The sequence below is a fragment of the Trichosurus vulpecula genome, chromosome 1 (genome assembly GCF_011100635.1).
Source record: "Trichosurus vulpecula isolate mTriVul1 chromosome 1, mTriVul1.pri, whole genome shotgun sequence".
Lineage (NCBI taxonomy): Eukaryota > Metazoa > Chordata > Mammalia > Diprotodontia > Phalangeridae > Trichosurus > Trichosurus vulpecula.
The window spans coordinates 517,706,336-517,722,246 of NC_050573.1; the positions used below are offsets into that span (position 1 = coordinate 517,706,336).

At 40.7% G+C, this 15,911-nt stretch overlaps 1 protein-coding gene across 1 annotated transcript in view; it reads left to right on the forward strand.

Moving 5' to 3' along the window:
• The window catches only part of RORB (RAR related orphan receptor B), an 80,309-nt gene that overhangs the window by 15,944 nt on the left and 48,454 nt on the right, over nucleotides 1–15,911 (forward strand). Inside the window, exons 2-3 of the mRNA XM_036748475.1 lie at nucleotides 4,431–4,571; nucleotides 8,960–9,101. Of these exons, the coding sequence (XP_036604370.1) occupies nucleotides 4,431–4,571; nucleotides 8,960–9,101 (283 nt within the window). The remainder of the gene's footprint in view (nucleotides 1–4,430; nucleotides 4,572–8,959; nucleotides 9,102–15,911) is intronic.

The window sequence follows — 15,911 nt, forward strand, 5'->3', positions numbered from 1 at the left end:
CTGGCTCCCTATTGCCTATCCCTCCCCACCTTCCCTCATCAAGTCTAAAGTCCTTCACCTGGTTTTGAAAGCACTCCATTTTCTAACCCCACTCTATTTATTCAATGATATTTTTCATGTTTCTCTAGATATTGTCCTCTAAACCCCACAATAAAGTAGTTCTCCCCTCTGTCCTATAATGATACTATGTTCATCATAGCCCAGATCAAAGTTTCCCCCCTTCGTGAAGTTGTTTGAGATTTGTTTAACCCACATTGATCTGTCCCTTTACTGGACTCTTACTGAACACATAGCTGGTGCCACACAGTCATATAGTTTAGCATTGAATTTTTCTCACATGATTTCACACATGTTAGTTTTACTTCCCCAACTAAATTACTTTAAGAGCAAAAAAAGTATGACATACGTTTCATTGTATCTTTCACAGCCTGAGAACTAGTAGGCACTCAAAAAATAGTTGACATTAAGGTGACTATAATTACCATAGCATATGAATTGGATCTCTGGGCAAGAGTCATTTATGATCCACGGATCTTATATAAAATGTCATTAAAGGATAAAAAAAATTGACACATCCTAGTTTCAACCTCCCCTTTCTGTCTTACTTCTGTCTAGGGTACCACCATTCTTCCAGGCACCCATATTCACAACCTAGGAGTCAGTCAAAAAGCATTTATTAAGTGCCTATTATGTGCCAGGCACAGTGCTAAGTCCTAGAGATACAAAGAAAGGCAAAAAACAGTCCCTGACCTCTAATCTAATGGGAAAGATGTGAAAACAACTATGTACCATCAAAATGCAGGATAAATTGGAGATAATCAACAGAAAAGAGGTACTGGAATTTAGGGTGATCGGGAAGGCTTCTTGCAGAAGGTGAGATTTTAACTGGAACTTAAAAGAAGTCAGGGAAGCCAGGAGGCAGAGATGAGGATGGAGAGAATTCCAGGCATAGGAGACAGTCTGTGGGTGGATGATGGAAATGGAGTGCTGTGTGCAAAGAACAGGAAAGAGGCGTGTCACTGGATCAAAGAGTACATAGCAGGGAATAAGGTATAAGAAGATTGGAAAGGCAGAAGGGAGCCAGGTTATAAAGACTTGTGAATGCCAAGCACAAGATTTTTATCTTTAATCCTGAAGATGACAGGGAGAACACTGGAATTTGTTAAAATAGGTAAGTGATGTGGTCAGATCTGTGCTTTTGAAACATTAATTTAACATCTGAGTAGAAGATGAACTGAAGTGGGGAGAGGCTTGGGGAAGGGAGACCCAACAGCAATCTATGGCAGTAATCCAGGTATGAAGTGATAAGGACCCCCATCAGGGTGACAGCAGTGTCAGAGGAGAGAAGGGGCCATACGAGAGGTAAAATGAAGGTAAAATGAGCAAGCAACAGATCAGATACGGAGGTTGAGAAAGGATGAGGAGCTGAGGATGACACCTGGGTCACAAGCCTGGGTGATGGGGAGGATAAATGGTGCCTTCAATAGTAATTGGGGAGTTCAGGAGGGGGAAGAGTTTGGGGGAGTTCAATTTTGGATAAGCTGAATTTGAGTCATCCCTGACTTTTCACTCTCACTCACCCCCCATATCTAGTCAGTTGTCAAGTCTTGTGAATTCTAGACCTCTTTGATTCTGTCAATTCTCTCACCCTGACAGGGGTGGGGAACCTGGGGCTGCAAGGCCACATGTGGCCCTCTGTGTCCTGAAGTGAGGTCCTTTGACTGAATTCAAACTTCACAGAACAAATCCCTTCAGTAACAGGACTTGTTCTGAAAGACTCATACTCAGTCAAAAGGCCACACCCAAGGACCTAGAGGGCCACAGGTTCCCCACCCCTCTAACACTAGCACCTTCTTAGTTCAGATTCTATGCCAGGATGAAATGAGGAATTGTCCAGTCATTAAACATTTACAGAGAGAGGTTGACTTTGCCCTAGCAAAGCAAGGACAAGAAACAAGGATTCAATGGCCCTTAGCTCCTCACAGTGGAGCATTCTTCATCTCCATCTGGAAGTGCATCTAGTCAATAAGGCATCAGGGTGCAGCAACTCATATGGACTTAAGCACCCACCAGGTCTGAGAAGCACAGACTCCACGTGACAGGGACTTTTTTTACCCCTAGATCAATCAGGTTCCAGGGGCAACTTTGTCTTGGGCCTACTGACATTGGCTAGGAGAAGAGGGAATGGGGAGGTGGGTAAGAAAGCTGCCTCAGAGAAGGTTGGACCAGTCAGCTTCCAGGGTCACTACCCACGTTGGCTAGGAGAAGAAGGGATGGGGAGGTGGGTAAGAAAGCTGCGACTCATCGGTCCGGGGACACCTTTGTCTTCTTTGGGGTAAACACAGCCTCCCCATGTTGTGAGTGGAGTGATGAGGTATAGGCTCTGGGAACCCCCCTGAACTCTCCTTCAATCTTCCCACTTGATCTGGCATTCTATTGAGGCTATAAGCTTTTCATCATCCATATGCCCAAATCTTTGTTACTCTTAAACTAGCCTAACCCTCTATTTTCTGTTATCTCCAGGTAGCCTTCAGCTACTTTCCAACCTTAATCCCATTCTCTTGGTTGCTGGAGTCTGACCTCTAGTCACCCCAGTCCCATCAAGATCCTCTTTAGACTCCTCCTCAAGACCCTCCCTAAACCCCTCCTCCCATCACCCCAGACTACTTGGCCACCCCTAGATCCCCTCCCTCAATCTTTCTGTATATAAGTCCCATCTTGCCTCCATCAAGATGCTCAGATTCAATCTACCACAGACTCAATCTGCCCTGCTTGTCAATATGAGCTTCACAAAGGCTCTCCTTAAGAATCCAGTCAATGCTCAGATTCCTTCAGAGTCTACACAACATGGCAAATCTTTAATAAACTTTGTTTTTCTTTGGTTGAGAAAAGGCTTGGATTGAATTCATTTGGGCAGGACCCATCAGGTCAGTATTTTGAGGGAGCACCCCTAAAAAACCTCAACATTTTGGTTCCCTGACCAGGAATCAAACCCTGGCCACAGTGGTGAAAGGACTGCATCAGAAAGAAGTTACCAGAGCAATTCTAGTCATTTCACTTCTCACTGGATTACTGAAGTAGCTTCCTATATTGCCTTCCTTCACCTAATCTCTCCCTTATGCAAGCTACCCTGCAGACAGCTCCCACACTGATGCTCTTACAGTACAGTTCAGCCCATGTGGTAACTCTCCAGCTCAAGGAGTATCAGTGATTCCCAATTGCCTGTATCACAAAATGGAAATTCATCTGTTTGGCATTTAAAGCTTTTTTTGTTTTTGTTTTTGTTTTTACAATATGGCTATAGTCTCTCTTCTCAGTCACATTATACATTACTCACTAGCTACTTTGCAGTTCCACATATGCTATATTCCATCTTCTGCTTCCCTGTTTTTGCTAAGGCTGAAGTATTTATGAAGCATCTATCCCATTCCTGGGCAGCTAGGTGGTAAAGTGAATAGAGTTCTGGCCTTGGAACCAGAAAAACGTATCTTGCTGAGTTTGAATCTGGCCTCAGACACTTTACTAGCTGTATGACCCTGGGCAAGTCATTTAGCCCTGTTTGCCTTAGTTCCTGATTTGTAACATGAGCTAAAGAAGGAAACGGCAAAGAATTCTAGTATCCTTGCAAAGAAAATCCCAAATGGATTCACAAAGAGTCAGACCCAACTGAAATAAATGAACATCCCATGTCTAGAATGCTTTCCTTCCTCACTTTCACCTCTTCAAGGGTGTCAGATAAGTACTACATCAGAACCAATTGGATTCTGTCTCTGGGTTCCTGAACTCTGACGAGTGGGATTCTACCATATCTTTCCTGGAATCAGGTCTCCATATTACTTCCTGATCATTTCCAGACCCTAAAGTTGTGCCCCTTTAGAGCTCCCATTTATGTTTTGCATTTCCCATTAGATTGTAAACTTCTTAAGAGCAGGAATAGACAACACATACCACAGCCTTGACCAAACTACTTTATATTTATTTTGTATATATCTTCTATTTATTTATCTATCTACCTGTATTCCCTCCAACATAAGCTCCTTGAGAACAGAGATTATTTCATGTTTTTTTTTTTACTAATTCCAGCACCTAATACAGTACCTGGTATATAGTAGGTACATGATAAAAGATTACTGATTGACTGATTAGATATTAGAGTTCAAAGTAGAAAGAGGGAAGGAACCCACAGGTTATGAATGTATTTCTGGGGAGGATCAATTTAAGGGGGAAAAAAATCTAGTTCCTGGTTGTTCTTCTCAGCCTGAGAATGACTAAGGAATGCTGGGAGAGGACCTATGGGTCAGAATGGGATTAAAGAGAGCTTTGGAAGAGTACAACACTGAGAAGAAGGCAGGACACATTGCCAAACTAGTCTTTTCAAATTCTTTTTGTGGTTAGGGAAGGAAGAAAAGAACAGAGGGTGGGAGAGAAAGGAAGGAAAGAAGAAAAGAGCCTCACGAGCTCAAAATGTCTGTTTTCCCATTTCAGCACAAATTGAAGTGATACCATGCAAAATTTGTGGCGATAAGTCCTCTGGAATCCACTACGGAGTCATCACATGTGAAGGCTGTAAGGTATGAGACTTTAATAGAACCTGGTCAAAAGCATCAGGGCACTTAATGATGATACTTGTGGTCAGCTGGCTTCCTTTTAATTCATTATATACATATATGTATGTGCATATATTTATGTATGTGTGTATGGATGTGTGTATGTAACGTGTGTGTATATATAATTGACCAGCCAACAGTGCCTTAAAGACTGTTTTTTGTTTAAGGTCCTGAATTATTCACATGCACAGCAGCCATATAAATACAGCAGCTTGCTGTGTTAGCAGTGTTGTCCCCATTAAACTTGAGGGCATTTGCTACCTGTGAGGGCAAATTAAAGGTTAAAAATAAATATGGTAAGGTGATAGCTATAAACATTTCCCTGAGCCTCTTGAGAAAGGGGAAGCCAGTCTAACTTGCAAAAGGAATTTATCTGTCCCTTTACTTTCATGGTCAAGGAGAAAAACCAAAAGAATTTTAGAGCTGCAAAAGATCTTAAAGGTAGTCATCTAACTCAAACTCATTTCACAGATAAGGAAACTGAGGCCCAGGTAGGAGAATTTACTGCCCGAAGTCAATACAGTAAAGTCGAAAATGTGCTGCATTTTGAATCAGATGAGTTTAATTCTTGGCTCTATCACATGCTACATATGTGACCCTACCTAATGTGGCAGAGGGGAAAGAACACTGGTTCTGGAGTCAGAGGACCTGGATTCAAACCTTACTGCTGATGCTGGCTACCTGTTTGACCTTGGGAAAGTCATTTCTCATCTGTAGGCCTCAGATTTCTTCTTGGTAAAATGAAAAAAGTTAGACTAGATACTCTCTGAGATCCTTCCCAGCTCTAGACTTTTGATCCTAAATCACTTCACCTCTGAATGTCTGTTTTCTCATCTATTAAGATGAACCAAATGACCTCTAAGATTCTTCCCATCTCTAATTTATGATTAGTCACAGAACTGGGAATTAAAAATCAGCTTCCTGATTCCCAGTCCCATACTATTTCTTCTGCCTCGTCTTCCAAAAAACAAAAGAATTTAAGTGATCTGCTCCCTTTCAAAGAAATCCCAACAGAAGTGAAGCAGTTAACATGTATGCACTCTTAAAGCTGACAAAATCGGATACATAACAACAAGCTTACAAAACGAATGATGCGGAGTAAAAAGGGAACTATAGATCAAATATGGAGGGGGAAATGAGAACTGTTATACAAGTGTTTCAAAGTCACATCGGTTAAGACTGCAAATAGAACATGTAAAATGCAGCACGGCATGTGTGAGGAAAGGTGACATTACAGGTGGAGTTATTGGAAAGAGCAATTACGACCCTGATTGAAGATGCAAGCAAAGTGAATCATTATTTAATGTCAGTAAACTGAGGCGAGAAACAGCACAGTCATAGATTCTGAGATCCGATCTTCATTTGAAGAGACTTTCGGATATAAATGAAACAAAGCCCATTGTAACACCATTGAATAGTGATGCTGGGTGAGAAATTGACAAGTCTTTTTATAATGCTCACACAAAGTGTGATCCCTGTAATTGAAATTGGCACCGAATAAAGAGGAAAAAAGGAAATAAATGATAAAAGAAAAAAAAAGAAAGAGAAAAGCTTTAGCTCAGTAACCAGTCAACATCCTGAGCTCCCTTGGATATGATTACTGTTAATCTTTTTGTGAACCTCCAGAGATGTCCCTTAATATTCTCCTGCACCACAGCCTTATAATTAAAGGTTGGAAATGTATCAGCTGTATGCATTTGTTCTTTCCCTGGCCACCATTTCCTACAGTGAAGGTAAAATGACGTTATCTCTCTTCCTTCTTCTGGCATCATTTGTTACTTCTCATGGGCAAATAGACATAAATTTTTCCTAACTTCTTGAGATGCTGGAGTTATGATGTTTCTCTTACAGGGAAAGATGCTTTACCTTTATTGGTTTTTAAATAATCCAGTCCTTTCCACATAATATTTCTTGAAAGACTGCATCACTTAGTTCAATGTCAAGTGAAACTGGTTCATGTTTAATTGTAAAACAAACAAACCCTAGATGAAAAGGAAAAGAAAAAAGAACCTCAAAGTATGGAGAAGTGTTTTCCATTTAGAATCAAAAACACTTCCCCACAACATTTTCTTCTTCTCCATGCTATAGTTAACCTAATTAGAATATAGGTAAATTTAGATTGCAAAAGATTAAATGGCTTGCCAAATGTAAAACAACAGGTCAGTAACCACATTGGGAATAGCATTTAAGTGTTCTGGCTTCTCGTCATCTTCTCCCTTCTGCCTCTCCTCTTCGAATAGAAATCAACCTTCAGCAAAGAATGTAGCTATTGTTCTATGGGGTACTCTAAGCTTTGAGTTAAAATGACATCCTGAATCAGAGTATGTAAAAGAAATCTTTAATGATGAAAAAATTAAAACATGCTATAATTTTCTTCAAACAAGAACCTCAAAGAATTTTTTTTAATAATAGCAAGGCAACACTCCACATCAACCCTCAAATGTTTCATGACATTATTTTCAAGTCAGTACCAACAACTCATTTTTAAATAACATTGACTCAGCTCATGCATTCATTCAAATCCCTGTTCATTCAATAAAATTTGAAACAGAAACTACTTTTCATGCCAAAAAGCACATTTGCAATAATGAGCAACAGATAAGCAAGAAATGCCTCATAATTAGTGTCAAATTGGCCTTAAATTAAGCCTGTAGCTATAGCTTCAGGAAAATGTTTCTCAGTCAGTATCAGACCTGTGCTCTACAGTTTTTCATCAGCTCTTTGACTCAGCAGCTCTTAAGTACCAAAAGGTACAAACCATACTATGCTTATTGAAATGTAAGTCTCATGTCACTATTAATCAAGGTATATTTGCTGAAATGATGCTGTATAACTTGTTTGCATGGATTCCAGGAAGCCATATTATTTCTTTCTGGGACTTGTCATAATGTCAATGCAATCATTTGTCCTGGAGTGTCAGCCCAGTTTCCATCTCATTGTGAATCCAGTCTCTGCTGCCATCCAGATCTCTCATTCTGCTAGTGCTAAGACTCCCCCTAATTTATTGGGGATTGATCAGAGAATAGCATATGTGAAGAGGAAATATCATGATTACTCCTCTGGATCCCATTGCTGTCACCCTTTAAATCTCAAAGTCCCATTCCACTAGATAAATCATACTCATGGCTATGCTGTGACCATGCTGGTTCTTTTCAATGCATGGTATTAGCTTTTGCTAAGAGGGGTTGGGGCGGGGGGAAGGGTAGTGGAACCCAGGGCTGGTTCTGGTGCTGGAATGAGACGGTTGGCCTGTCCTCAAATTAATTTCTGCGGTGCAGCAAGTAATTAACTGAGAGTCAAGTTTCCATTAGATAGCTGGAAAAACACAGGGGCTGATGACTCTGGTCAAAGAGTTTTACTCAAGGACACTTGGGAAATCAAATCAAAACATCAATCAAGTACTTACAATGTGCCAAGCACTAAACTAAGTGCCAAGGACATAAAGAAAACTCAAAAACACTCCCTACCCTTAAGGAGCTTACATTCTAATGGAGAAGGCAATACACACCACCACTGAGGTCTTTCCAAGCTGTTACCCCATGCTTTTTCCCTTCATAAACTGTGTGTGTGTGTATATGTGTTGTGTGTGTATGTGTTCCTGTGTCTGTTTCTGTTTCTCTCTGTGTGTATATACGTATTGCCAGCTACAGAATCGACTTCATTCAGTTCTCCTAGAGCAGCATGGTACTGTGAGAACAATGGCTCCATTAACAGACCCAGGTTCCAGTCTAATAAGTGTCAGAGGGAGGACACATTCTTTCTATGACCTTAGACTCTATGACCTCTCATTAATCTCCATGGGCTCCAGTTTTCCCACCTGTAAAAGGGGAAGGGATAGAGTGGAACTGTCTTCCAGCTCAGATCTCTAACCCTATGCTTAGACATAAGCTTGTTCCATTTTCTCACATAGGACCTAAGGACAAACAGAAGCCTTTGCTTTGGGGCTCATTCCTACTTTATCGGTTTACATAGCACATTGTGGGGGCACTCTACCTTCCTGTGACTATTATCATATATATCCATGAAATGCTACTACTATTCTTCCTGGAGAAAGTCTGCATTGTCTTTAATGGGAGAACCTGAGCAGGATCCAAAGGGAGGTATCCAGAGAATTTTTAGACATAAACAAATTTGTGTTGACAGTGAATTCCCTCTAAAGAAAACTAACTATAGAGAACATCCCCTCCGTGCATGGTAATGGTTCTTGGATTTTGTTTCCTATAAATATATACATCTCTCTCTCTCTCTCTCTCTCTCTCTCTCTCTCTCTCTCTCTCTCTCTCTCCCTCCCTCCGTTCCTCCCTCCCTCCCTCCCTTCCTCCTTCCCTTTCTCCCTCCCTCCCTCCCTCCAGGGATTCTTTCGAAGGAGCCAGCAGAACAATGCTTCTTACTCCTGCCCAAGGCAGAGAAACTGTTTAATTGACAGAACGAACAGAAACCGGTGCCAACATTGCCGGCTGCAGAAGTGTCTTGCCCTAGGAATGTCTCGAGATGGTAAAGAGTTAACATCTTGCTCTCCTATTTAAGCTCTTTCAAATGGCTTCTGCTTTGCTGGAGCCAATTTAAACCCCTTGTTACAGTTTGTAGAGGGTGGGAATATGGAAGAGAAGCGGGGGGAGATCATTCTGATAGCATATTAACTGGAAACATAGAAGTTTTGGGGATGGGGGGAGTGAGGGGGAACAACACACATATCCAAGGGTGTTTGGTGAGAAAGTAACAAGCTGAACAGGTGCGTTGTTCACACTGAAGATAGAGGAAGCAAAATACTTTTTTTTAAAGCTTTGCAAACACAGGGAGCTGAAGAGATCGGTAAGTGACATACCCAACTAACCTGAGGCACACCTGCCAGTTAGATGTGAGCTCAGCTAATAGGCCTGATAGATTTCTGCTTGTAAGAAGCAGGATTCATGAGCTCATGTATATGATCAGGTCCATCTAGCAGATGATTTGCTCTTGCCCTGAAACCCATCTTCCAGCTCACAATCAGCCCTTAGCAAAGACCCAGCTGGCAAGGACCAGTGTGTATTAGGAGAGTTGTTTAGGACAATTTGCCCCAGGATCTAAAAGAATAGGGACCCTTTCCCCATAGCTACCACTCTAAGTTTCTCAACTCTGAACTTCATGGACAGTCACATTTTCTCCCCCCACTAATTCCAGAATGAAGGTAAGAAGGAAGTGATACTTTGAGCAAGGGGAGGGGGAAAGGGAAGGAGGGGGAGCCATTTGGGCTTTTCTAGCATATTGCAGGGAATCTTAGGATCCCAACAAATACAGAAATGGAATTTCTCCCTGATGCTATCTCCCACATAACTTGAACAAGTCACTTAGCCTCTCTAGGCCTCAGTTTCCTCACCTGTAGATAAGGAATTAACCTAGATAAATTCTTAGGTCCCCTCTAGGTCTTGCCCTATGACCCTATGACCCCTATTGATTGATCTCTTCTGAGATTCTGGTCACACTCTCTCTGCTACAGTTCTGAGCAATAAACTTTTGTAAAAAAGAGGCGATTTTGTATTCACATTCCAAAGTGACGATAATTGTCATTCATTTACTTTTAGCACACTTTGAGGGCAACTGGAGCTAGTGTGTAGCATGGTTTTAAGTATCTGGATAAATTCAACTTGACACATAACTTGACAGCTAACATATAAAATACTTGGTCTTTGGCCTGCCTTCCCTAAATGGGAAAGTCCTTCCTGGTGTGTCATTTGAATCTGCAGCTTCCTTTGTCCCAGTGACATCTACCCCACACCCTCCCCAAGGAATGAATCTGCCTTGCTTCAGCTAAGGAAATAAAGGAAATGCCTTTTGATTTACAAACATGTAAAAGGAGCAAAGAATGTGGGCATCTTCTAGCCAGCCATGTTTGTCCCTCCCTTGCTATCTGCATAGAGGGCTGCTCCCAGGGTTTGTGTATCTAGAAAACAAATCATCTCACCAGAGACTTCCATGTGACATGATCTGACCCATGCTTTTAAGAAGATCCAGAAAAAGAGGGAAAAAAGAGAATTTTGCCAATGGCTAAAAATAGTATTCATTGGACTTGGTTTAGAGGGATTGCACATGAATTTGAATTGTGGGTTATGTAACTCATTGCTACCATGTGAGGGCAGCACATTAATTGACAGCAGCTTGAAAGCATCATTTATAAATGAAGAGTGAGCCCTGAATAATGGTGATGATGGTGATGATATTTCTATAATGCTTTAAGGTTTACAAAGCATTTTACAAGTATCTCGTTTTATTTTCACAATAACTCTGGGAGGTCAGGGCAATTATCCTCATTTTACAAATTGAGAAAATGAGGCAGAAAAAGGAAGGGAGGGAGGGAGCAAAGAAACGTTAATTAATTGCCTACTATGTGCCAGACCCCATGCTAAGCACTTTACAAATATTGTCTCACAACAGCTCTTCAAAATAGATGCTATTATTAGCCCCATTTTTATGGTTGACAAAACTGAGGTAGGGGCAGCTGGGAGGCGCAGTGAGTATAGCACCAGCCCTGGAGTCAGGAGGACTTGAGTTCAAATACAGCCTCAGTCACTTGACACACTTACTAGCTATGTGACCTTGGGCAAGTCACTTAACCCCAATTGCCCTGCCTTCCCCCCTCAAAAACAAACTGAAGTAGACAGAGGTTTAGGGACTTGTCAGGGCCACAGAGCTAGTAAGTATCCGAGGTCAGATTAGAACTCAGGTTTTCTTGACTTTGGGTCCAATATTTGTTTCTATTATGGAAAGAAAGAAAACCTATTCTCTCCTCACTATCAGGATTTATGATGCTGAATGACATCCTGGGGAAGAAAGAGTTACTGTCCAAGAGGACTCAGGCCAGGAGATAGTAGGGATTTAATTCAGCCCACAGAGGAGAGAAGGCTCCCCACCTACCCTGGCATAAGAAGGTTCTGGGGACTATTTAATAGTGGAACAGCATTCTCAAAGGAGGAAGGAATAAGCCGCATTAAATAAGCCTTTGAAAAATAAAGACAATATGATGTCTAAGGACACTGAAGGCCTAAGGATGATGATAAGCAGCTAAACCATGGGTCAGATGACCATCCTGAAGCTGCCAGAAATGACTTCCCAAATACCTCCAGCAGATGAGTATGTGCTAAACAAGTGATGAGAAGAGGGTGAGGAGAGAAAAATCAGAATTCTTTCTCAAAGTGAAAATTCTCTTCTTTGTATCATATAGAGGAGGTTTGATTTTTTGAAGTTTTTATGTGGCCCAAAATGTCATGTCTTGGACTGGTTAAGTAAGCATTCCCAAAGTGCTTTAAAGGCACTAATAATGACCAGACCAAGACTGCTCAATCTAATTTGGTTCAACAAGCATTTATTATATGCCAGGCACTGTGTTCGGCTCTGGGAATACAAAAACAGAAGTGAACTTAGATTCCACTGGGGAAAAACATGTACTAAGGAAGGTCAACACAAAATCTATGCAATACAAATTGTAAAGTGATTTGGTGGGGAGCTGAGGTGGGGGTGAGACAACTGGGGTGGCTGGAGGTGACAAGAGCCAAACCCTGAGTGGAACAAGGATTCAAAGAGGCAGATGTGAGGAAGGGGAGCATTCCAGGTAGAGGGGGTCAGCTTGTACGTAGGCAGAGAGATAAGAGATTGTGTGTACAAGAAAGAGCAAATAAGCCATTTTGGCTAGAATGTACAGTGAATGTTGGAGAGCTATATAAAATCAGAAGGATTGACTGGAATCAGATTGCAAGTGGAGTTAGGAGCCAAACAGAAGAGTCTGTGATTCACCTGAGAAGCACTGGAAAACCAATGCTGTTGGGGAGTAACACGATCAGACCTATACTGGGGGGAAATTAATTTGCCAGATCTGTGGGAAGCTTGCTTCATTCTGACAATTGTTTAAGGTTTTTGGCTGCCCCACCTGGCCATAGGAAGTTTCCCTTGACCATGGCTGCCCATTCAAGCATTTTAAACTGCTAGGCAAGGGTGAGAAGCCTGAGGCCTTGAGGCCACATATAGCCTTCTAGATCCTTAGTCAAAAGGCTGCATTTAAGATCCTAGAAGGCCACATGTAGCCTCAAGGCCTCAAGTTTCCCACCCCTGTAGGATGTCTTCTGCAATTGCTGCTGAGATTTCTATAATTCCCCCAGAGTAGTTATCACCATTCTTAAAGTTACTTATGGCAGCTAGGGTGGTACAATAAATAGAGTGCTGAGCCTGGAATCTGGAAGATGAGTCTTCCTGAGTCCAAATCTGGATTCAGACACTTACTAACCATGTGACCCTGGGCAAGTCACTTAACCCTGTTTGCTTCAGTTTCCTCATTTGTAAAATGAGCTAGAGAAGGAAAAGGCAAACAAACCACTCCAGTATCTCTGCCAAGAAAACCTCAAATGCGGCCACGAAGAATCAGACACAGTTGAAAATGACTAAACAACAATAAGAAATTATTTATAAGCTAACAGAATCATAAACCTAGAGCTAGAAGGAAAATTCAGAGACCATCCAGTTCAGTCTCCTAGGGAACAGGCAGGTTAAGTGACTTTTATAAAGTTCACACAATGCATGGGAAACAGTGCTAGATTTGGAGTCATATACACTGGTTTCAAAACCTGATTCTATCATATTGAACAAGACATGTTATATCTTTGGGAGTGGTATCCTCATTTATAAAATAAAAGGTTTGGACTAGAGGTCTTCTGAGTTGCCTTCCATCTCTAAATCTATGATCCTATAAATAGCAACTACCACCAAGTGGCAATTCCTGGTCATCCAGCAAACTGATGAAAATCTAGCTTGGCCTAAGCTGAAAATCAAGATTGTATGTAGAGTAAATGAATCATCGAACTCTCCAACACCACTATTTTACTTAACCTTAACTGAGTTCCTTTAATGCCTATAAAGTTCAATCTCTTTGTTGAAGGATTCTAGACATCCTTATAGACTGTTCCTTAATTTTAATTATCAACATCGTCATCATTATCAACCCCTAATGAACTTCTACAGCCTGAAATGGAAACCAAATAAAATATTACCCTAGCCTTGTCCAAAATTTGGATGTATTTGCACAAAAGTATTATGTGCAAAAAATCTTAAAGTAACCTGGTCTGTGACAAAAAGAAACCTGGGTTACATAGGCAATTATTCTGATTTAGAGGGCCAATTAACATGCTTTCTTCGCACATCTCTGTTGCCCAACATTGTTACTTTCTAAAAATTTTTTAGAAAGTCAGATCCCCTGCAGAAGATTGAGGGTGTAGTTAATATTTCATCAAGAATTTTTAGAACATTCCGGTTGATCCCACCAGCCTATAAATGCCATCCTTGGTCAGTGACAAAGTCCATATAATTAGACACCTAATTGCACACCTCGAGCCAGTTGATGTGTTTGCACATGGTAGTCATTACGATTCATTTCAAAACAATCTATTTATAATGTTCAGCTCTCCATTTCCCATAAATCAAATTACTGACAGATAAATTTGACTTTGGAATCATTCTGAAAGTGTTTCCTTGGTATTAAAGTTTCTCAAAGTTTTCTTTTTAAGTCAGTTACAGGAAATATTAATCCATCCTGACAGCATGTATCAAATGAAAAAGAAAAATTGCTGTAAACAGTAATAAGTGGAAAGTGACAAAAGGAAATCTCTAACAATCTAAATAAATTTAGTCAGACTAAACTCATTTAACTATATAATACATTACTAATAAGCACTCATTCAGATTACAAGTATCAGTAACATGTGGTGTTGTTCAGACATTTTCCGTAAAGTCCGATTTTTCATGACCCGACCCCATTTAGGGTTTTCTTGGCAAAGACAGTGAAGTGGTTTGTCATGTCCCTCTCTAGCTCACTTACAGATAAGGAACTGAGGCAAACAGGGTGAAGTGACTTGTCCAGAGTGACACCACAAGTAAGTGTCTGAGACCAGATTTGAACTCAGGAAGATGATTCTTCCTGACTCCAGGCCTGGCACTCTATCCATTGTGCCACCTGGCTGCCCTGTAAGTAATATTATCCTTGGACAACTCCAGAAACTCCAATTCCACTTTGGATCCTATGGCCAAATCCAATAATTTATTTAGGATCACAGACTTAGAATTGTAAGGGACACTGAAAGTCATCTAACTCAAACTTCTTCATTTTACACATGAAAAAACTAAGACCCAGAAAGGTGATGTTGGTTGCTTGAGGTCATATATGCAATAAAAGATAGAATGTGTTTAAACCCAGTTCCTCTGATGACATAGCCAGGATTCTTACCATGTGTGGGTGGAAAAGGTTATAAGGAGAGATCACCATAAAAGAGCAAAGTAAAGACCACCATAAAAATGTGCAATTTTCATATTAACATTACCTGACATGCAGGTTTTGTAGTTTGTAAAGTATTCATTAATCATTATCCCCTTTGGTCCTCACAATAGCTATTTGAGGCAAACAATCAAATATTATCTCCATAGATGTAGAGATGTAGAGACTGAGGCTCAGAGAGGTCAAGAAATGTTTAAAGGTCACAAAGTTAGCAAATGTCAGGGCTGGAACTTAAACCTAGGTCTACTAATGTCAAATTGAGTGCTTTTTCAAAAATGTTGATAACTTCTTAAGCATTCACCTTGTAGTGTTATGCTAAGTGTTTGGAAGGCTTACAGTATATGGGCGAAGGTATTCCCTCTGTGCATGTCTAAATGTGATTAAGAGAATGATAGTGTAGATTAGAGTTTAAGATGTTTTCCATTTCCAACCTGTACTGTTCTGATTAAGGGGAAGGCAGTAAGAAGATGTAAATATTCTAAATGTTAACAGAATTTTTGAGCAGGCATGTACTATGTGCCAGGCACCGTGCTTCATTTATATCTAATGCAAGTCAAGACAGCACCCTGTAATGTCACTGGTCCTCTTCAAAAACAAAGGATGAACAAAAACAACAGCTTAGTGATACAGATACAAAGACATAAAACAGTCTCTACTCTCTATTCCGTCCAAAACGGAGAGCTTCTCCTAGGGATTAAGCTTTGTTACAGAGGTTTATGCATTTAATTGATTGATTTACAAATAATACTGAGGAATGGACTATCCGTAGACAGAGTAGATAGATCCATTTTGCAACAACAACAACAAAACCAATTTAATGGAGTTGTGGGAAGAGCATCGGGCTTCAAGTCAAAAAGCTCTTGATTCAAATCCCATCTCAAACATTTACTAGCTGTGTGACCAAGAGGGCAAGTAACTGAACACCTCTCTCAGTCTTAGCTTCTTCATCTGTAGAATGAGGATTAATAATGTTTAACAGTATTTAACTTGCAAGCTTGTTATAAGAATAAAAT